Source organism: Equus asinus, chromosome 17 (assembly GCF_041296235.1).
Source record: "Equus asinus isolate D_3611 breed Donkey chromosome 17, EquAss-T2T_v2, whole genome shotgun sequence".
Taxonomy (NCBI): Eukaryota; Metazoa; Chordata; class Mammalia; order Perissodactyla; family Equidae; genus Equus; species Equus asinus.
The window spans coordinates 45,015,341-45,035,325 of record NC_091806.1 but is presented as its reverse complement, the minus strand read 5'-3'; the positions used below and the strand labels follow the sequence as shown (position 1 = coordinate 45,035,325).

General features: G+C 61.9%; 2 protein-coding genes across 5 annotated transcripts; both read right to left on the bottom strand.

Moving 5' to 3' along the window:
• Positions 1-27: 27 nt before the first annotated feature.
• RPS6KB2 (ribosomal protein S6 kinase B2) lies at positions 28-5,748 on the bottom strand. Its single transcript, XM_014844709.3, has 15 exons — positions 5,481-5,748; positions 5,091-5,131; positions 4,884-5,004; positions 4,530-4,598; positions 3,865-4,012; positions 2,759-2,816; positions 2,554-2,654; positions 2,379-2,469; positions 2,204-2,294; positions 1,974-2,081; positions 1,333-1,395; positions 1,133-1,210; positions 937-1,044; positions 722-834; positions 28-454 (listed from the first exon to the last, which is right to left on the bottom strand). Exons 1-15 carry the CDS (start codon positions 5,556-5,558, stop codon positions 271-273), a joined length of 1,452 nt encoding a protein of 483 aa, XP_014700195.1. The 5' UTR covers positions 5,559-5,748; the 3' UTR covers positions 28-270.
• Positions 5,749-6,783: 1,035 nt separating this feature from the next.
• Positions 6,784-15,913, bottom strand: CARNS1 (carnosine synthase 1). 4 transcript variants are annotated; one of them, XM_044762191.2, is made up of 10 exons: positions 15,784-15,913; positions 15,301-15,327; positions 13,703-13,976; positions 12,899-12,988; positions 12,163-12,650; positions 11,753-11,927; positions 11,576-11,661; positions 10,677-10,908; positions 10,300-10,580; positions 6,784-9,051 (listed from the first exon to the last, which is right to left on the bottom strand). In XM_044762191.2, the coding sequence occupies exons 2-10, from the start codon at positions 15,301-15,303 to the stop codon at positions 7,825-7,827; spliced, it is 2,856 nt and encodes a 951-aa protein (XP_044618126.1). In that variant the 5' UTR covers positions 15,304-15,327; positions 15,784-15,913; the 3' UTR covers positions 6,784-7,824. The 4 variants fall into 4 exon arrangements, with proteins under 4 accessions (XP_044618126.1, XP_044618129.1, XP_044618125.1 ...); XM_044762194.2 differs by lacking the exon at positions 13,703-13,976 and having other exon boundaries at positions 15,784-15,854; XM_044762190.2 differs by lacking the exons at positions 15,301-15,327; positions 15,784-15,913 and adding an exon at positions 14,836-14,903.
• Between the last annotated feature and the right edge of the window lie 4,072 nt (positions 15,914-19,985).

Genomic DNA, 19,985 nt, shown 5'->3' with positions numbered 1-19,985 from the left:
AAGTCCCAAAAAGAGGCAGGTCAGTGCCATGATTCAGTACTTTAATTCCCCAAGGGCAACGCTCAGCTGCGGGAGGCCTTCCAGCGGCAGCCATAGCCCGCAACCCTTCACGTTCATGATTCAGGGGCACAGCCACCCCCACCAGAGACAATCACACTCACTCCTGCCCCCTAGACACACCCCAGGCCTCTGGAACCGGCCCAGGGTCCTGCTGCCCTCACGGCCTGCAGGGAGGGGCTGCAACAGCTGCCCTCATCCCCACCCGTCCGCCTAGCGCCCAGGGCGCCCACGGCCCCTCTTGGACTTCTTGGTCCCTGAGGGGGGGCGGATGGGGAGGGGGGCAGTGCTCGAGGGTGGCGGTGGTGGCGGCAGGAGAGGAGGTAGCGGGGGCTCCATGGGCTCTGGTGGGCCGGGGCTGGGCCGGAATCCCTCAAAAGGCGAGAACTTCAGAGGGCTGCAGGGGAAACCAAGCGGAGTCAGTGCCTCCTGGCCCCAGGGCAGGGGACCGACTTCTCCACCTGCCTGGGTGCCCGGGCTGTGAGGTCAAGTGCCCATCCAGGCAGCCCCTGCCACGAGAGGTCCTCATGGTTGATGGGGAAACGGAGGTTAACACTGGTTAAGAGACTCGGCTGAGGCAGCCCTGGGGTTGACAGCAGAACCGAAGCTAGGACCACCGGAGCCCCCTGCCCCCAGCTCCACGCTCCCCTCTGCCCTGGGGTACCTGATGGGGGTCCGGGGGCTGCTGTTGAGGCGTCTGGGGGAGCGTAGCTTAGGCTGGAAGGAGAAGCCCTCCTTGATGCTGTCCAGGACGGAGGGCGCCACATACGTGAAGCCCTGGGGGGCAGAGGCAGGGCTGGGCGATGCTCCGTGTCCGGGTCTCTTTAGCCACCATCCCCACCCATGTCCCCATAACCCTCAGGGCCCCCAGGACCTCACCAGGAAGGCCTGATTGGCGCTCTCACTGAGGGCCGTGTCGTCGGGACTGTCCACTGGCGTCTGCCGCGTGAAGTGGGTGTCAAACTGGCTCACGTCCTCCTCTGACTGCTGTGGGCAGACCCGCGAGGGGAGGGGTCAGGGGGCGTCAAGACGGGAGTCCTCCACTCGCCACAGGGCCAACGGGATCTCCACTCACCAGACAGGGCCTGAAAGGGGGGTCCACGCGGCGGGCCAGGAGGTCGTCCCAATTGATGTGCCGGAAGAACGGGTGCCTCTGTGGGTAGGGTGCCCCCCAACATGCCAACCTTTCACCCTCCTTGGCTCCCTTGGTAGCTCCCTCTGCCCTAAGGCCCTGCCCCCTGCACCCCTGCCCCCTCATGGTGGTCGCAGGCCCACCTGCACATCGGCAGCGTCCCCTGGGCCACCCCCGATCCGCTGGCTGGGGTTCCGCTTCAGAAACTGCAGGACAAGGGCAGAGGGGGAGAGTCTGGGGAGAGGTCCTGCTCATGTGCGCCCTGTTCCCAGGGGCTGGCTGGGTGTGGAGAGGTGAGATGGGGTGTCGGGGAGGAGGCCTCTGGAGCGTAGTCTCCACCTACTGACGCCCTCAGGACTTCCAAGGTTTGGTCCAGTGGCCCCTTCTCCAGGAAGCCTTCACAAAGGTGCCCGGCCGCCAGTATCGCCCCGGGGAGCACCTTAGTAGGGATCCGACTGCAAATCTGGATGGGGCACCTACCCCCCATGTTTACCCCCGTTGATTGCCTCTTTGATGGGAGAGCAGCGAGCTCATCCTGAACATTTTGCTGATCAGGACTTGGAAGAGGGACCTGTCCAGGGTCAGCAGCTGGTCTGCATCAGAACTAAGGCCCAAGCTCAGCATCTTGGACCCCAAAGCCAGTGCTCCTGCATCCCAAAGGCCCAGCGCACAGGCAGGGATGGCTCTGGATCCCCACGGCCTAGGGAGACTCAGGAACCCGTGCAGGGCCTGGGAGAAGCGATGGGGGGGGCCAGACCAGGGGCAGGAGGGAGAGGGAGCCCACCTTTTTGACAAGGTCCCGGGCATCCGGGGTGAGGTAGGGGGGCAGTGCCAGCTTCCCTTTGATGATCTTGTCCATGGTTTTCTTTCGGTTCTCCGCGGTGAAGGGTGGCTAGAGAGGGCAGAGGATGAGAGGACCCTTGTGGGCCTCCCAGTGGGTGGGCCTTGCCCCTGCCCCGGGAGGGGGCCCCCCTCCCACCCTCACTCCCATCCTCCCAAGGAAGCTGGACTTGCCGATCCAGTGAGCATGTCGTACATCAGGGCCCCCAGGCTCCACCAGTCCACCGCCCGGTTGTGACCACTGCGCACCAGAATCTCAGGGGCCCTGGGGGCCAGGTGGAACTGTCAGTCAAGCCAGGCCCTTCCTGGCTGTCCTCCTGACCCCTGGGCCCAGCCAGCTGCCACTTACATGTACTCAATGGTGCCACAGAAGGTGTGGGTGACGGCGCCCTCATGAATCGACTCCTTGCAGAGTCCGAAGTCCGTCAATTTGATGTGGCCTGAGGAAGAATGTTGGAGGGGGTTGGAAGGGTGCCACGGGGCTCCCCATCCCTCCCCACAGATTCTGACCGACACATGCGCACCCTGGCTGTTAAGCATGATGTTCTCCGGCTTGAGGTCCCGGTAGATGATGCCTTGGGAGTGGAGATGGCCCAGGGCCAGCGTGATCTCTGCCAGGTAGAAACTGCAAGGACAGGACAGAGTGACAGCAAGGACAGGGGTGGAGCCAGGCCTTTGGGGGAGGGATCCCGGGAGCCCCTCAGGAGAGAGGCAGGAAGGAACACCTACCAGGCCGTGTCTTCCAGGAAGATGCCCTCTCGTTCCAGATGTGTGAAGAGCTCACCGCCTGCGACACAAACACGTCAGCAGCTGTGTGCCGGGCCCAAGCTCCTTTGTTCTCTGAGTCTTGGTTTCTTCTCGGGGAGAGTGGGGCTCGTCATTCCCGCCCTACCTGCCTCACAGAGCTGCCGTGGGGATTCAATTCAATCAGCAAACATCTACCGACGCCTACTCGGTGCCCGGCCCTGTGCTAGGCGAAGCTGGGGACACAGAGATGAAGAGACCCAGCCATCGCCCTCGGGACGCTCAGTCTACTGGGGAGACAGACATGCACGTGGCTGCTCTAACACACCAGATGGAGGCAGCAGCTCCGAGAGCTTAAGCCAAGACATCTCACAGAGGAGAGAGAGGGGGACAAAATTAATCCCGAGGTGAGGGGAGAACAAGCCTTAAAGGGGGTGCTGAGATGGAGTGCAGGGAATGAAGCTCAGGCGCTCGTCAGGTACAGACAGGGCAGCTGGGGGAAGCAGCCCGGACTGCTTCATGACGAACAGGGGAACCAGGCCAAGGAGGCCAGGCTTTCTCTGGGCAGTTACAGGGAGCCATGGAATTCTGAGTGTTGGGGACAATCCGTACTCTGAGGCGATGACCCTGGGAGTTAGTGGAGGAGATACTAGGAAGAGGGTGAGCTGGAGGCCTCCCCAACAGTGTGCCCCCCGCCCCCACCTGCCCCAAGAGGAGAGGATTGAGGACACTGCAGAGAATGAACCAACTGGACTTGGGACCTGACTGGATGCAGGCACACGGGAGAGAGGAACAGGACATGAAGGAGTAGTGGCAATGGACAAAACAACCCTCTGGACTTGTATACAAACTCCCAATGCTCCCATCCACCCCCAACACAGGTGAGGGACACAATAGGTGCTGGACAGATGTTTGCTGAATGAATGAATGAATGAATGAATGAAGGGACGAACAGATGGATGGATGGACGGGTGTGGGGGCCCCCTGGCCATTCTACACACCCCGTCTCCCCGGGCTTCCCCCAGACTTCCAGGGCTCCCTGTGCTGGTTCCCGGGCCCTGCCCACACCCCTGCTGGGCCTGCACTCATACCACTGAGGCACTCAAGGATGAGGTAGAGTTTGCCACCAGTCTGGAAGGCATAGGCCAATTCCACAATGAAGGGGTGCTTCACTGACTCTAGAATGTTCCGCTCAGCCCGCGTGTGTGCCGTGTCCTTGGCGTTGCGCACAATTTTGGCCTGGAGAGACAGGGATCGGTCAGAAGTTGAGCACCCAGGGCGCCTTCAGTCCCTCCAGCCATTACTCTTCTGCCAGCCCCTGTCCCTCCATATTTCTCCATAACTCTGCTGCCTGCAAGCAGCAATCATCCTGCTTTATCCTCCAGCACAGTGTTCCTCAACCTCGGCACTAACGGCATTTCAGGTAGATAATTCTCTGTTGTAGGGAACTGCCCTGTGCACCGGAGGATATTTAGCAGCATCCCTGGCCTCGACCCACTGGATGCCAGCACCACCCCTCTCTAGTCGTGACTCAAAAACGTATGCAGACATTGCCAAATGTCCCCTGAGAGGCAAAACTGCCCATGGTTGAGAATTACTGCAAAACAATATAATCACAATTGACGATAAACCAGTGAATGCAAAGACGGGGACCGTCTCCTCCGTCAGGTTCCCTGCCGTCTTCCCAAAGCCTGGCGAAGGGCATTGAGAATGGCAGCCACTCAGTAAGGATTTGTTGGTTGAATGAATGACTCACCTTCCTCAGGACTTTCATGGCATATATTTTGCCCGAGTTGGTGCCCTGCACCTTTCGCACCTGGAACACCTGTGGGGCAGGGGAGACAGGATCAACTTCCCTCTCCACCTTCTATCGTCAAAAAGCCCCACCCTGCAGCTCTGGCATTGGGACCAGGAGGCCTAGGCCCACCCAAGGGCGGGGCAGTAAAGATTTCAGGTCTGACTCTGAGAGGATTTGCCCCTCCCTCCTTTATGTGTCTAGTCTGATGTCTATCAGAGGCTCTACTGACTTACAATCTAATTTGTTCTGAGAACCCTTTGCTGCAGCAAGACTGAGGCTGCAGGCCAGTGAGGAAGGAGAGAGAGCCAGTACCTTGCCATAGCCCCCCTTGCCCAGCACACGCAGCAGCTCAAAGCAGTGGGGCCCAATGCGCTCAGGGCCCAGGTTCACACTGGTCTCAGTCAGCTCCACCTCCTCATAGTGTCCTACAGGCCTATGGACACAAGAAGTTATTGGGGGCAAGGCCCGGGTCCCCTTCCCCAGCCCATCCCCTCCTCTCCCAACACGACCCTCACTCACTCCAGGCCAGCCGCCCTCAACTCGGCAAGGGGACACACGTCCTGTGAGAAACCGAGGGGTAAGAGCCAAGAGAGGTGCCAGGATCCCTCCCCCCTAAGCTAGACTGCTTGGTCCAGGAGAGGAGAGGGTCAGGCACCGGAGCTGTCAGGTGATGGACCGAGACTGGGGAGGAGAGGCGGAGGGCAGTAAAGGGAGAATCAGGGGAAGGGTTGGGATCCTGGAAGACAGGTCGGGGTAGGGTAGGGTCAGAGCTTAATAGGACCAGGATCTGGGAAAGATCGCGGTCTGCAGGAGCGGAGCCTACTCTGGGTGGGGGGAGGCGGGGGGATCCCATCGTTTGGGCGATGGGATCGGCTCCGGGATCGAGCCGCGCCCGGGTGGACCACTCACCGCGGGGCTGAACTCTGGCTCGCCCTCGCCCTCGCTGCCTTCCTCTGTCTCCAGGTCCAGGTCAAACACGGCCGCCATGGCGGCGCTGGCCCCGCGGGCCCCTCGGCCCGCACCGGGCCGCGCTCTGACTGACAGCCCGGAGCCGGACCCTGTACGTTGTCATTCCGCGACTGCGGCCCCGCGCGCCAGATGACGCAAAAGGCTTTCTCCCCCACTCCCCCGCCGCCCGATCCCCGCCCCCCCACCACGCCCCACGAGCAGGTTGCTTAGCCTGCCGGGGAGAAAAGATGGCGTCCGCCGCAGGGCCTCGCGGGAATTGTAGTTTCAGAGTGTGGGGATGCCAAAGCCTGCGGAACCCTCTTCCCGGGACCCTGTCTTCCCAGGACAGCTCCCCAGGGGCGGCACCGGACAGAGGTTGGCCTGGAAGGCGCCTACCTTGGCTCTGGGGATAGTTTGAATTTGGATGGGGCAGAGAAGCGCATGCAGGTGTGAGCGTAAATGTAATTCCTAGTGGAGCCTTGCGCTGCCAGGCTGGCTGGGTGACGAGAGGCAGCTTGCGTCTCCTTTCTGTTCGCCGCTGAAAGAGAGGCGGCTGCATCAGGGTCTCCCTAAGGTGCCTCCAGCCTCGAGGACCCTGCAGGTCAGAGCGTTTACTGGATGACAGGGTAAACTGGATGTTGCCAGGCTCCCGCCACAAAGGGTTTGGATCTCATTGATCCATCCGTAAATATGGGCTTGTGCTGCGTTTTCTCCGTTGCCGGTTTAAGCACATTTAGTAATTCGGCTACCTGGTACAGAACAGGCACTTAATAAAACTCCATTGAAAGAATGAATGAAGGAACACCCCAAACCTGACTGTGACTTTAGATTTGGGCATGGGTTCTTGTTGGATGGGGCTCTGTGGGGGTGAATTTGGGCCAGACCGGGCCTTGGATGAGTCCTGATTGCCGGAGGCTGTCTGGAGGTGATTCCAGTTGGACAGTGGAGGCTAGATATGAACTCAGATGGACAGAACTCAGGGGGTCTCCAGGCTGGGGAGGGGAGGGTTATCTGGTTGGACGTGGCCCTCTGGTTGTAATTCCACCCTCAGGAGACCCTCAGTTTGGGGTGATGGTGTGAGTGCCCTTGGCAGGCCCCCATTAAAGGTCAGCCCAAAGATCTGGCCATTGTGGCGGTTTATCCTTAGCTCCAGATGCTACAGGAGTCCCCTAGCCACCTCTCCCTCCTCCCTTCCTCACACTCCACCTAGCTGAGCCTGAGAGATGTTGTCTAAGCCACAAGAATCTGTGCCAGACTCCAGACATTTCACTAGTCCATAAGCCTTTATTGTATGAGGGATGCTTGTGGAGCTGTCCACAGCTCCTGTGCTGTGAAGCGGCGGGAGTTCTTCAAGCAGCCTCCCTGAATCGGGAAGGGAGAGTACACTCTCCTCTGCCAATGCTAGTTAGGTGTGCCAGAGCCCAAAACACTGAAGCTTGGAGAAGATGCAAGATGCAGGGGAAGGGGGTGTTCACATGTCTCCGGGCCACATATGAAGGAAGGAGGGCAGGGAGGTGAGCGGGTCCTAGAAGCTGAGTGGGCATGTAAGACTCAATAAAAGCAGAAAGCTGGCCCTTGCAGCTTGTCCCTCGACCCTCCACCCACAGTGGTAAGACCTCGAGGCAATGGTGTTTCCGCTTTGAGCCTGTTTCCTCCTCTGTAGAAGGGGCCATAGTGTCTACCTGGAGGGGAGATGACTACGCCTGACCCCAGGTCACCGGCTTCCACTGCTCAGGCCAAATGAGGCAGGTAGGCACTGCCAAAAGGTGTCAGCAGGCTCAAGAACTAGACTGGAATTTGTTAAATGGGGGGGTGAGAGTAAGAGGACAGGGGCTTAGTCTCAGGTTTTCTTGGGATTTGTCTAAAGCCAGGAGCCAGCCAGTTCTCTCCTCTTCTAGATGGCAGGAAGAGAGAGCGCTGGAGGGGTGGGGAGGTTGGGGTGGGTTTGGGCCCACTCCACCTCCCTGGGTGCGCATGTGTGTGTATGGGCAGCTGTTGTTGCTCCTTCATGGCTAGAGTCCTGGCATGGCTAGACCACCCTGGCAGCTGTGGGCTGGACTGGGGCCTTTGGGAGGGCAAGAGGGCCCAGCAGCCCCCCCCCCCAGATACTTTCTTCTGTGGCCCTCAAGCCCAGGGGTCCTTGGTGTCAAAATGGCCCTGCCACTCTGGAACAGCCCTGAGGCCTTGGAGTGGGCCCGGCCAGGGTTGGGGCAGGGCTATGGGAAGAGAGGCAGGGAGAGCACCCGGGAGCAGAGGGCAGCACAGTGCCCCACCAGCACTTCGGCCCTGCCCCCTGGCCCCAGCGCTATTTGAAGTGGGACAGGAAGTGGGCAACAGGATACTGAGGCCCGTCGATGCCCAGGCCCTGGCAGAGGCCCAGCAGGCGGAGGCGGGCCTCAGCGGGGCTGGGCCCAGCACAGGCCACGCTGCAGTAGGGCTCCTCGTACTCGCCGGGCACCAGGGCCTCCTCCAGCTGATTGAAGCGCAGCAGGCCCCGGTCATGAAGACCCTGCAGGGTCTCTCGGCTGGCAGTGGAACTCAGCGCCTGCAGGTGCTGGGACACCAGACACATGACACCCACCAGGTGGCCACGGGCACGTGGGTGGGTGGGCAAGGCGGGCCGCAGGCCACAGGCCACCATAGCAGCCGCCAGGAACAGGTCCACACCATAGAGCTCCAGGATCCAGTCTCGCAGGTAGAAGCCGCCCATGCGCGGGTTGATCTCAATGAGCCTTGGCCCAGCCCTGGTCAGCTTGAGCTCCACGTTGAAGACCCCATCCAGCAGCCCGCAGCCCAGGCAACAGCGGAAGGCTGCTTGCACCAGCTGTGCCTCCTGCTCCGGTGCCAGCCCGGTGGGCATGCAGGCTGCCGTCTCAGTGAAGCCAGGCAGCCGCGTGGGGCCATTGTCGGAGACAAAGGCAGCCAGCAGTCGCCCACCAAACAACACCAGGTCCACATCGTGCTCAGTGCCCTCAACGAACTCCATCAGCAGCATGGCATTGCCCCAGCCCAGCCCAATGCCAGGGTGGTCGGCCTCGCCCTGCAGGTCGCGAGCGATCCGGGAAAAGTGCTCGTGGCACTGCGGTGCGTCCTCCACCAACCGCACGCCCACCGCGCCTGCCCCAAACTCCAGCTTCATGACACCCGGCAGGGGAACCTGGCGGATGGCCCGCTCCACGTCGGCCTCACTCTCCAGCGGGCAGCAAGGCACAGCATGGAGGGAGGGTGCAGGCCAGGGTGGGCCGTGGCGACGCAACAGGTGCAGCTGGGTGCGGCTCTTCTGCTTGGCCAAGCGCATGGCAGCCGGGGGGTTGCAGGGCAGACCCAACTCCTGGCAGAGCAAGGCTGTGAGCACCAGGCAATCATCCCAGTAGGAGAAGCAGCCATCTAGCTGCAGGCCACGTGCCCGCACCAGCTCCGCCAGCAACCGTGCATTCTCCTCATCCCTCCGGTGCTCTGTCACGTCAAAGTGGATGAAGGTCTGCACCAGCTGGGATGCAAAGTGGTTAGGGTCCGACTCTACCAGGTGCAGCTGCAGAAACCACAGGAGGGCAACACACCTAGATCAGCCCACGCTGGGCACTAGAGAGAGAGACGAGGCCTAGAACGTGGTCCTGGCCCTCAAGGGAGACAGGTTCACCAACACTAAGTGCTCGTAAAATATTTGTTGGTGGTCGAATAAATGGAAGGTGGAGAGGTGGGACACCGAACCCAGCCTGGAGGGGAGGGAAGGCATCCCAGCTTAAGCTGGGAGCTGAATAAGAGTCAGCTAGAGGAAAGGTGGCTGCAAGAGAGAAAGGGCGGGGGGTGGGGGGGTGGGAAACACCAGGCTTGGGGCTCTCGACAGGTGGCCTGGTGTCTTTGGGCATCACAGTCTTGGTCATCATTCACACGATATGTTCCAACACTGGGAGGTGCCCACAGAGGATTCTGGTGGGGCCTCACGCCCCCCAAGCCCACTGCCCGCTGGGGGAGCACAGACACAAAGCAGCTGGTACCCAGGGCAGAGGCCACCCCTGAAAAGGGAGGAGGGGGTGGCTGTCAGCACTCTAGCACTTGGCAGCAAGAGGAGCAGAGAGCCAGTCCAGGTGGAGGACGTAATGCACAAGGCAGGGAGCGAAGAAGCTTAGGAACGGCTGGAGAAGGTACCCAAAGCGGGTGCTGTACTGTGGGAGAGGGGAGAGGAGGTCACCGTGGTAGACAGGGGCCAGGAAGAGCCTAGACCTTTGGCCTCCATCTTCCTATCTGTTCAGAGGGAATAAGGTCTAACCTGCCTGCACAGCTCCAGATTCTGTAACGTGAGCCTACTGTTGTGAACCTGATTCGAGATCTGTAAGCTGCACCCGACCACCCTCCTTCTGTCCTCAGGAACTCAACCTCGAGGGGCCTGTTCTCTGCAGGCTAGAGCCAGGCGCCTTAGCTGGCATTCAAGGCCCCGGTTCTGGCACTAGCGCTGAATGCCGCCCCCGCCCCTCCAGCCCAACTACCCTGGGCTTCTCTCTTCCTGGAGGGCTGTGTGCTCTCCCCGAGGGGCCTCTTAAACCTGGCGGGGACAGAATTCGGCTAGGGGCCAAAAGTTGAGACGCCGAACCTGGGCCGCGAGGCGGGCCCGCCTCTACACCTGGGCTCCACGCCCCAGCCGGACAGCCCCGCGCAGACCCCGCCCCTAGAGGTGCTGGCCCCGCCCCAAAGCCCACAGCACCCCTGCGCCCGGGTTCCGCCCCCGCCCCGCCCCAGCCCCGCCTCCACCACTCCGCCCGCGCTCTCGCGCCCCGCCCACCTTGAGCCCGTAGTCGCGCGCCGCCTCCCACACGAACTTCTTGCTGACGCCGCCCGCGCCGATCAGCAGCAGCTGCCTGCCCTCCATGAGGCAGCGCGCCGAGCGCCGCAGCATCGTCTCCACGAGCGGCGCGGACGCCGCCGCCTCGGCCGCCGGCCCCCGGCGCGGCGCGGCCCACAGCCCCTCGAGGGCGCCGCACGCCTCCAGACACAGGCAGCCGTTCAGCTCCAGGGCCACGGGGGTCAGCGCGCCCCCGGCCACCGTCAGCGCGAAGTCCACGCCTGGGCCGGGCGCGGGGCGCGGGGTCAGCGCGGGCCGCCCTCGGGCCTCGCCTCCCCCGCCGGCCCCGGCCCCCAGCCCGGGCCGCACGCACTCACCGAGGAAGTCAGTGCGGGCCCGGCGCCCGCCGCGCTGCTCGGCGCTCAGGCCGGTCTCCAGGGCCAGCACGGCGGCCAGCGCGGCCTCGGCCGCCGCCTTGACGCGCCGCCGCACGACCGCCACCTGCGCCGCCTCGCCCAGGCCGCACTGGGCCAGCGCCACCTCCAGCGTCAGCGGCAAGGAGCTCTGGTGCCGCAGAGGCCGGTCCCCACGGCCCACGCCGCACACCACCTGGGCAAGGGGAGTCTCAGGGGGCTGGCCCAGGAGGAGTTCCCCGAGGACTACCGGCCTCCCTCGTGCCAAGATCCGGGCCAGACCCCTCACTGGACATTCGAGAAGCCCCGTCTTCCAATGTGACTTACGCTGCACGAAGCACCTTCCCCTGCCACTGTCCATCTGATGCCTAGACCCCAGCTAGGGTCTCTGCTTCGGGAGGGAGGGCTCCAAGCATGCTTGCTCCTAGCTGCTGCAGCCCAGGAGGGCTGTGCCTCCCTGGTGTGCCCAGCCCTAGAGCTCCCTGAGGGCAGGGGCGAGTCTCCCTCTCAGCTTGGCCCAGAGTTGTGTACCCAGGAGGGTCCCCAAGCCTCCCTGAGCTCCCCAGTTTGGAGGCTGGGGCTCCAGGCACTGGAGGTTTATCAGGGACCCTGAGTCAGCCTCTTCTATGGGCAAGAGCACCTGGGAAGAGGATTCAACCTTGGGCCCCAGTACCCAGCATGGGGTTCCAGGCAAGGCTCCTGATGCGGGAGGGGTGCAGGAAGGGTTGAAGTGGAGGGAAAAAGTGTCAGACCCAGGAGTCCTCCCAGAGACAACCAAGATCTCGCCCCAAAATTTTGTCCTTTCTCTGCCCAGGGGCCCTCATCAGCCCAGAGGGGCTGGGCTGGGTTGTGGCAACAGTCACCTTGCTCAGCAGGGGCCTGTCGCCCTGTGTCCGACACACCACAGCACAGATACGCACAGCCAGCTCAGGGCCGGGTGGGGGACTGCCTGGGGGAAGATGGTGAGGCCTGAGCCCAGCACAGAGCAGCCAGGAGGCCGAGCTGAGCTCCCATCACTGGCTGGCCCAGGTGGCTCTCACCTGGGAAGGGTAGCCGGGCAGGTGGGCACACAGCCTCCACCAGCACACTCTCCTCCTCCTCCAGTTTCTCCAGTAACGCCAGCACCGTGTCTACCACTGTACCCAGCTCTGCTCGTGGGTACAGACGCAACGCCTGCCGCCCCCGCCAGCGCCAGCCGCTGAGCTTCACAGCCACCTGCAACAGGGAGGGGAAGGGGGCCTCCTCACCACCCCATGTACCTGCGGGGTGGGGTGCTCATACCATAGGAGCCAATGAGTAAACTGAGGTAAGAAGGCAGGGGATTGCCACAGAGGGAGGGGGCAGCCACAGGGCTCAAAGTTGGGGACAACTTCCCAGCAGAACTTGGTACACATCCATGGGTCCCATCCCGCTGGCATCTGCACAGCCCTCTGGGGCAGGAGCCTGTTACCTGCAGAGCATCACCCAGGGCCTCGGAGAGGAGAAAGGCCCCCACTTCCTCCTTCACCAGCGTCTCCTGGCCCTCTTTGCCACTCAGCTCCACCAGCCGTAGTCCCTGGCTGGCATCCCCTCCACGCAGCAGTACCGGTGGCTTGTAGGTAAAAGCCAGTGTAGCTGGCACGACCACACCACCCTGCTGGGCCAGCAATCGCCTCGTCAGCAGCCGGTCCTCCAGCAGCCGGGCCAGCTCAGCAGAGGCTCCTGTGGGGCAGGTCAGGTCGCGAGCAAGCTCTGCTGCCTCTCGACCCCAGCAGGACCCCAGCCCCAGGCCCGCCAAGAAGTAGGTGGCACGGCGCGGGGGAACAAAGTCGTCCAGGAATGTCAGGCCCCCCGGGTGGAAGCTCACGGCCTTGGAGACCAGCAGGGCCGCCTCACCCGGCTGCCCGGGTGCTGGCACCTTCGTCAGCCAAGCAGGGGACAGGCAAAGGAGCATGTTTCCTGTGGGCAGAGGGAGGAGCGTTGCTGGCCAGGGAAGGCTTAATGCCCCTATGCCCTCCAACTCCAGCCTGGGCCCCTGGGTAGCAGGGGGCAGCTGCTCCCAGAACCCACCCCCACTCAGAGCATGGCAGCTGGTCCGCTGGAATGCAGGCAGTTGCCAGAGTTGCCGGGTATTTTGGGATGTGGCCGGGCCAGGGCAGGGTTGCCCTTTCTGTAGGAGGGGGTGGGGAACTTGGGCACACACTCACCCGGGCTCTGGACCCCACCCTCCAGCAGCACGGACAGGAAGGTGCTGGGGGATCCGAGAATGCACAAGGTCACCTCGGCCCCGGGGCAGCCTGGGGGGAAGAGAACATTACCAAGCTCACCAGGGGGTCCTCTGGCTGTCTTTCTGTCCACCTTTCCCCACCCCCACAGCCCTGCCCTCAGCCTTGGGCCCCCAGGTCATTCCCAGTATGTTCCCTAACGGGATGGAGAGGGCGCTGGGGAGGGAAGAGGAAACTGCCTGCCCATCCCCGCCCTGTGAGGCTGGCTCCCTTCTCTCTACAGCTGGTCCGGAAGGCACTGGAGGCGGGGTGACCGGAGACCTGGGTTCTAGCCTGAGCTCTGCCGCTTTCTGCCCTGTGCAGTGGGCGGAGGAGTCTGTGGGCCTCAGTTTCCCCATCTGTACAGTGGGGCCAAGTCTATGATTTTCAGGTATTCTAGCTATGAAACCTCTGTGCACATGAAATCTTTTGTGGCCCCCTGATATAAAGACAGGTTAGCAGGGGCGGAGTCTTCGGTCTCAACTGCCAGCTGCCTCTAAGCAGCTCCCAAGACACTTCTAGAGAAGCTTTGGCTCCACAGAACATGGATTGCAAATCCCTGGGCTGGATCTCCCGGGGGCAGGAGGAAAGCCTCGGTTTCCACTGGTGCCAGATGCCCTCGGAAATGGTGCCTGCCCGCGGGAGGCTGACTGGCCTTGCCTCCCTGGCTTCAGGTGAACCTTGACAGGGGTGGGAAGCACCCTCCTCCCCCCCAGGAAGGCCACCCTCCGTGGAGCCCTCGGGCACCTGTGCGGGGCACCTGGCTGCGGTCCTGGGTCTCCGGAAGGCCAGCTTGCTGCAGACAGCTCTGCAGAAGGCTATAGTAGTACACAGTCCCGGCCTGGGCCTCCGCCCCCTCGGGGGAGCCCTTGCAGTCCAGGCCCACGTCGTGGCGCCAGGAGCCAGGGAAGCAGCCTGGGGGCGGCAGGCCAGAGCCCCCTCCCCAAGGGCACTCCTCTTCCTCCAGGTCCTTGGAGCCCAGGGGGCAGTCCCACTCGGGACTCAGTGGATCCAGGTGGATCTGAGGGGGCAGAAGTGGTGGGTCTCGGGCAGGGTGGGCAAGGAGCACATTAAGTCACCCACGGGTGTAAGCCCCCCATTCGCCTAACTTTGGGTTATGTTCGGGGCAGTACTGTCTCAGGAACCAGGAGAGGATGGGGTTGGGTTGGGGGATGAAGGCCCGTTACCAGGAACATGTAGTTGGGAGTGCTTTGTAAACTGGGTGTGCAGTGCCCTGGGGGGTGGGGGCAGAAGGCAACGAGCTGCTGGCTGGACCACTGCCCCCCATCCCACGCCCGGGTCTGCCTGAGCTTGGTTCACAGGGGCAGAGGTGTTTGTGAGTTTTGTTCATCGAGGCAGCCTGGGCACCTGAAACAGTGCCTGCCCCCTGTAGCTGGTCAATAAATGGCTGTGGACTGAAGAATAAATGAACCAAGCACTCCTTCTCGGGCCGCTCACTTCTCTCTGGCCTCGGTAACCCATCTAACCTCATGGAGCTCTGCTGAGGTCTGAATGTGTAGGTGAATCTTTTCCATTGCCATCTCCAAGTAGGCCCTGAGGACCTACTGTGCACCCAGCCCTGTGCCAGGCATTGGTAGGCAAATGGTGGAGGCCACCTTCTTTTCACGTGTTCTGAGTCAGGGAAATGCTTTCTTGGGATGAAATCTTACACCCCTGCCCCTCTCAAACTGGCTTACTCCCGCATGGGGCTGCTCAGAGGCTCAGGGTGAAGACACATGGGGACACAGGTGGGCCTGTCCTCCAGGGGACAGGCTGGGCCACCTTGGGTAAGTCGTGAGGCTTCCTTGGGCCTTGTGGGTGCCTGGCACCTGTCCTCTCCCACCCTGGGATGCTGATGAGGCTAGGACCACGAGAATCACCTCCGTCATGGGGAGACAGTGTGCAGTGGCCAGGAGGGCAGAGTCTGGGCCTCGGACCTGGGCTGGAATCCTGGATCAGCGGTGCCAAACTCTGAGCCTGGGTGCCTTCTCTTAGGAGGTGAGTTCCCTGAGAGCCCAGACTGTGGGCTAACTGCCATGTCCCCAAACCCAGAATAGTGCCGGGCACACAGCAAGTGCTCAATAAGTGTTACAGAATGAATGAATGCCAAGGGGTCCAGCAGCGCCCACCTCCCAGGGCTGAGGGGGGAGAGGTGGAGTGTGTGGCACACAATAGCTGCCTGTCTAGAGTGGGGAGTCAGGGGCGTGTGTGCAGCTGGTCAGGGGTCTGAGCTTCTGCACAGGGTATCCCCCAGGGGTAGGCTTCTGGGTGCCAGAGGCTGCCCCTGGGCCCTCCCTCTGCCCAGGGGCTTGGGCCTTTGTGGGGAGAGACCAGAGGAGACTCACCATCTTACAGGTGGAGAGGCTGAGAGACTGATGACAGAGACAGAGGGACAGAGACAAAGCAGAGAGTCAGGGCCGCCAGGTCTCTACCCCACTGCCCAGCCCCTAAGACTCTTGAGGCCAAGAGGTGGCCGCCTTGGCGCCTCTGTCCTGTCCCTGCCAGGAGGTGTTCAAAGCTGCCCCACCCCCAGCCCAAGGAGCCAGAGGAATTCCTGTCCGCTGGACCCCATGGCTCCTGCACCCCGAGCTCACACATCCCGGGTTGTACTGGGCAGCCCCGGGGTGCCGGCACTCGGCCTCGGCCGGCCGTTCCAACGGAGGTGGGGTTGGGGGGGCGCGTCGGGTCCTCGCGCGCTTGGCAGGGGGCGGGTAGCGTCGCGGGTCCTGCTGGGGGGCGCGGGCGCTCAAGGTCCCCGTCCCCGCGGCCCCTGCCCCCGCAGCCCCCCTCCCTGGCTCTCCCCGGGGCGCGGGCAGGAGCCGGGGTACCTGGCGGGCGGCAGCTGCTCGGTGGGGCTCGCGGGCGGCGGACGGGCCAGGGCAGGGCGGCGGCGGTGGCACGGCTCGGGACTAAGGCGGTGCCACTTTATATAGAAGCGCCAGGGGCATGCCCAGTGCCTGGCGGGGGCGGCGCGGGGGGCGGGGGACGGGGGGAGGGCAGGCTATTTGTGCCGGGGACCCGCCCCGCACCTCCCACCAAAACACTCAACCCATCCCAGGACCCGCGGTACAGCGGGTGGGTGACATCCGACCCGCAAGAGGCAGGGCGCTGGGCGGGCCAGGGAGAGCCAGCCAGAGGGACAGACAGGGATCTTCAGAGACACAGACTACGGGGAACAGAGGACTAGGTACCAATGGTCAGGGAGGGTCTAAGAGGGTCACAGACATAGGGCTGTTGTGGTAAAGAGAAGACAGAGATGGGGACGGGGACGCAGAGATAGAGAAAGTCCCGTAATGGAAGAGAGAGAGAATGGGGAGAGAGGGGGAGAGGAGGGGAAGGGCGGGGACAGCTGGAGGGTGCACAGACTGGTACTAGGGCCCGCCCTTGGGGGTGGAGTGGCCAGGAGAGGGCTGGGGCACACAGCCAGCGGAGAGCCCTGCCCTTGGATGGAGTCCTGAGCTCTCAGGCACTCCCAGCCCCGCGGCTGCCTGTCCCAGCCACGAGCTCTCTGCCCCAGGGCAGGCTCTCCCAGACAGGCGCTCTCAGGCAGGGGTCCCTGTACATCCGCGGGTCCCTTTCTCACCTCTCCCGGCCCCTACTAGAGTAGTAACCACTCAGGAAGAGCCCCACAAGGGCAGTCCCAGTTCCCTGGGGTGCCCTCTGCCTGCAGGGGGCCAAGAGGGAAGGGAGTGGCCAGCCTGGGGGGGTTCCAGTGGGTGAGAGCACGGGAAAGGGGGTGTCTACAGGATCTGCCCTGCCCATCAACCCCCAGGTCAGCTGGACACCTGCAGCGATACCTACAGTCTCCTCCAGACACACATCCTTATACCCAGGTGCACCCCCCCAAGCATTCACAGAAGCACACACCCCAAGAGACCTGGCTTGCAGCCACAATTTTTTTTTATTATTATTTTTTTTATTATTTTATTTTATTATTTTTTTAAAGATTGGCACCTGAGCTAACATGTGTTGTCAATCTTTTTTTTTCCCTTCTTCTCCCCTAAGCCCTCTGGTACATAGTTGTGTATTTTTAGTTGTGGGTCCTTCTAGTTGTGGCATGTGGGACGCCGTCTCAGCGTGGCCTGATGAGCGGTGCCATGTCTGCGCCCAGGATCCAAACCGGTGAAACCCTGGCCTGCCGAAGCGGAGCGTGGGAACTTAACCATTTGGCCACAGGGCTGGCTCCCACAGCCACAGATTCACCCCAAGAAACATGCCCAGACTCACACCCTCTCCCGGAGTGTGTCACACCAGGCGAGTTCTGATCCTAGCTCCAGCTGTGGGACCCGGGCACCTCCCCTTTCTGATCTGAAGCTCTCTTTTCTCCTGCCCAAAATGGGGCGGGTGCCCACCTCACAGGGCTGTGGTGAGGATTAACATAGGGGCCTGCGCCCAACACGTGTAGGATGTTGTCACAGTTCCTCCACCTCACACCCTGAACTCAGACCCTCTGCCTAGAGCCCCCCGGCTGTCCCTGAGAGCCTCCTGGAACGAGGGGCGGCCACCCTAGAAGGTCCCTTCTCTTTCTACGTGGGTAGCCCACGCTTCAGTGCAAGCCCACTGGTGGGACAGAGGCCGGGCACCGATGGCATCAAAGAGCATGAGCTTTGACACTTAAGGGTAAAACCCGAAATTCAACTGAGTAGTTTTTAAAGATCTTGTTGGCTTTATTCAACGATTCATGCATCGGACAGCATCGCATCCGGCAGGTTGAAAGGAGCTCCAAGGAGCTGTGCAAAATGCAAGACTTTGCCAGGCTGAAGGAGGGAGGAACAAGGAAGTTATCCTGGTAACAAAGCGGGCTGGTGATGGCGAGGTCCCTTCCTTTTAGGGGGTGTCAGGGGTCTCTCAGGCGGATCACCTGACCGGTGCTGACTGGGTGATTCCTGACTTACTGCTCTAAGATTCCGTTTCTGGGAGAGCCGAAACTGTAACTAAGTTAGCCCTCAGTGTGGTGACTTGGGGCTTAGCATAAGCGACTCCATTCGGGGCCTGTTGTCCTGTTTTAACACAAGCTATGCAGCCTCTGTGGGCTCAATTTTCTCGTCCTCAGGTGGGGATTACAATGCATCCTTTAGCCCAGGCTCGGCTGCAGGGGCACCAGGTGGGAGGTGAGCACTCCCTAGCAGGGTCAGCAAGGACTTCTTGACCTTGTCCCAGGCGCTGGGTGAGGGCTTTTACATGCTGTATCTCACTTAACTGTGAGGTCGCAGTTATGATTCTCTGCCTTTTACAGATGAGGAAAGTGAGGCTCAGAGAGGTGGCATGACTTGACCAAGGTCACACAGCTGGTGAGAGGTGGAGCTGGGCTCTTCCCTTTGCCAGAGTGCGTGCATACATGCACAGACAGCAGTGTGGTTCTGTGCCCGGTCCCAGACCATCCCAGCTGGGCCCCGGCTGTGATGGCATTTGCCTTGTGGATGCAGGGAGGAAAATCAGGGTTGGGCAACTGCAGCTCAGGCCCAGGGCCCTGGGACTTTGGGGCAAGCAGCCTCGCAGGGCATTTCTGCTCTGTCCCTACCAGGAGGGCCTAGAGCTCACTGGAGGCTGAGCTGAGCCAGGTAGGGGTGGGGTGAGGAGAGGCAAGGTCTCCGCTGCTGCTCAGCTGGACTGGACAATAATCATCACAACAATGAGACTGACGAGCGCTCTTGGGGCTGGGGTGGGGGGAGCAATTATTATCCCATTCTCTGTAGGAGAAAACCGAGGCTCAGAGGAAGTGACGGGGACTTTCTCATGCAGGGACTTTGCAGGGAGTCCAAGTCTGGCCTCTGGACAGTGTGTGGATGGCGGGATCCTCTGGGGTGGGTAGCAGTGCAGGATGGAGACCATGGGCTCTCCCCACCCCACACCAAGGCAGGAAGCCATTTGCCCTTCCACTTTGACCCAGCCCGATAGACATCCCTGGGAGCCATCCCAGCTTCAGCTTCTGCACGCTGAGTGCTCTCAGGTACATGGCTTGCCTTCTCTGAGCCCCATTTCCAGGTAAGTTTGTAGGGAGCTGGGGTTGCCAGGTTCACTGAGTATGGTTGTGCAGGTTGCTCACTGCACAAAGGTACCTGGCTGAGTGGTCACTTCCCCTCTACCACGCAGGGCTGCACATGCCTGGAGGGGTTCGCGCAGCCCTGTGGAGACAGCGGTGTGTAGAAAAGCGTCAGTACGAGGAGAGCTGCTTTTCTGGTCTGAGCCCTCAGCTCAGCTCGGGCCCTGTAGGTGGCTGGCTGATAATGGGACCTGGGGAAGGCCTGCCCAGAAAATGCTTCCCTGAGTAGAAAGGGCAGTGACTCAGCCCCAGCTGGAGGGGCCCCACCGGAGACCACCTGCCCCTCGGGTCTATATCCAGGGCTACTCACTGCCACCGTGGCCCCCTCCCTGGCTCATGATGGACTCTCCGGCCTGGGGCCGAGGCTGCTACTTCCCTGCTCCCCTCCGCTCCCAGCAGAAGAGCTGAGCCCGTGGAGGGCAGGCAGCTATGGGCGGACTCCCTAAGCTCCCTGCAGGTGTGTCCCATCACCCCCTGCCCCACACGGCGCCTGGGATTCCTTAGATGCCCCTCAAAGGCTAAGACATTGTCGAGAAGGCACAGAGATCTGTGCTCAGCGGCTCTGCCCCTCGCTGTGATCTTGGACCCCGGTACTCAAGCTCACCATTTCCCCTTGCTCTAATGAGGCTGTCACTGCCCCCTGCAGAGAGAGGGGGTGTGGGGTGGGGAGGGGCTCTGAGAAAGGGGTCTGTGAACTCCAGGTGAGTGGGTCATTATTAAGCTGCAGGGACCCCAGGGGGGAGGGGAGGGGAGAGGGAGGGCTCGGCAAGCTCTCTTTAACTCACAGGGGCCCCCCCCCCCCCCCCCCGGCTGCCCCACACTCAGAGGGGCTGGGACCCAGGCTGGGGCAGGGCTGGGGGGAGTGGGCGGGAACAGGAGAGAGAGCACCCCGGGCGACAGACCAAGGTGGGTTCCCAGTGGTGGGTGGCAGGTTCATGGCTGCCGATGTGGGGCAGGGGTAAACCTTGGGTCTGCCGTTGGCCAAGT

Excerpts from the sequence above, each read along its gene's own strand:
- RPS6KB2 (XM_014844709.3), bottom strand. The coding sequence starts at position 5,558 with ATGGCGGCCGTGTTTGACCTGGACCTGGAGACAGAGGAAGGCAGCGAG. Across the intron at positions 5,132-5,480 it reads AGCCAGAGTTCAGCCCCGCG|GACGTGTGTCCCCTTGCCGA; the intron begins GTGAGTGGTCCA and ends GGTTTCTCACAG. Across the intron at positions 2,295-2,378 it reads TGTGGCACCATTGAGTACAT|GGCCCCTGAGATTCTGGTGC; the intron begins GTAAGTGGCAGC and ends CCTGGCCCCCAG.
- CARNS1 (XM_044762190.2), bottom strand. Across the intron at positions 12,651-12,898 it reads GGGTGGGGTCCAGAGCCCGG|GAAACATGCTCCTTTGCCTG; the intron begins GTGAGTGTGTGC and ends CTCTGCCCACAG. Across the intron at positions 9,052-10,299 it reads CGCGCGACTACGGGCTCAAG|CTGCACCTGGTAGAGTCGGA; the intron begins GTGGGCGGGGCG and ends TGGTTTCTGCAG.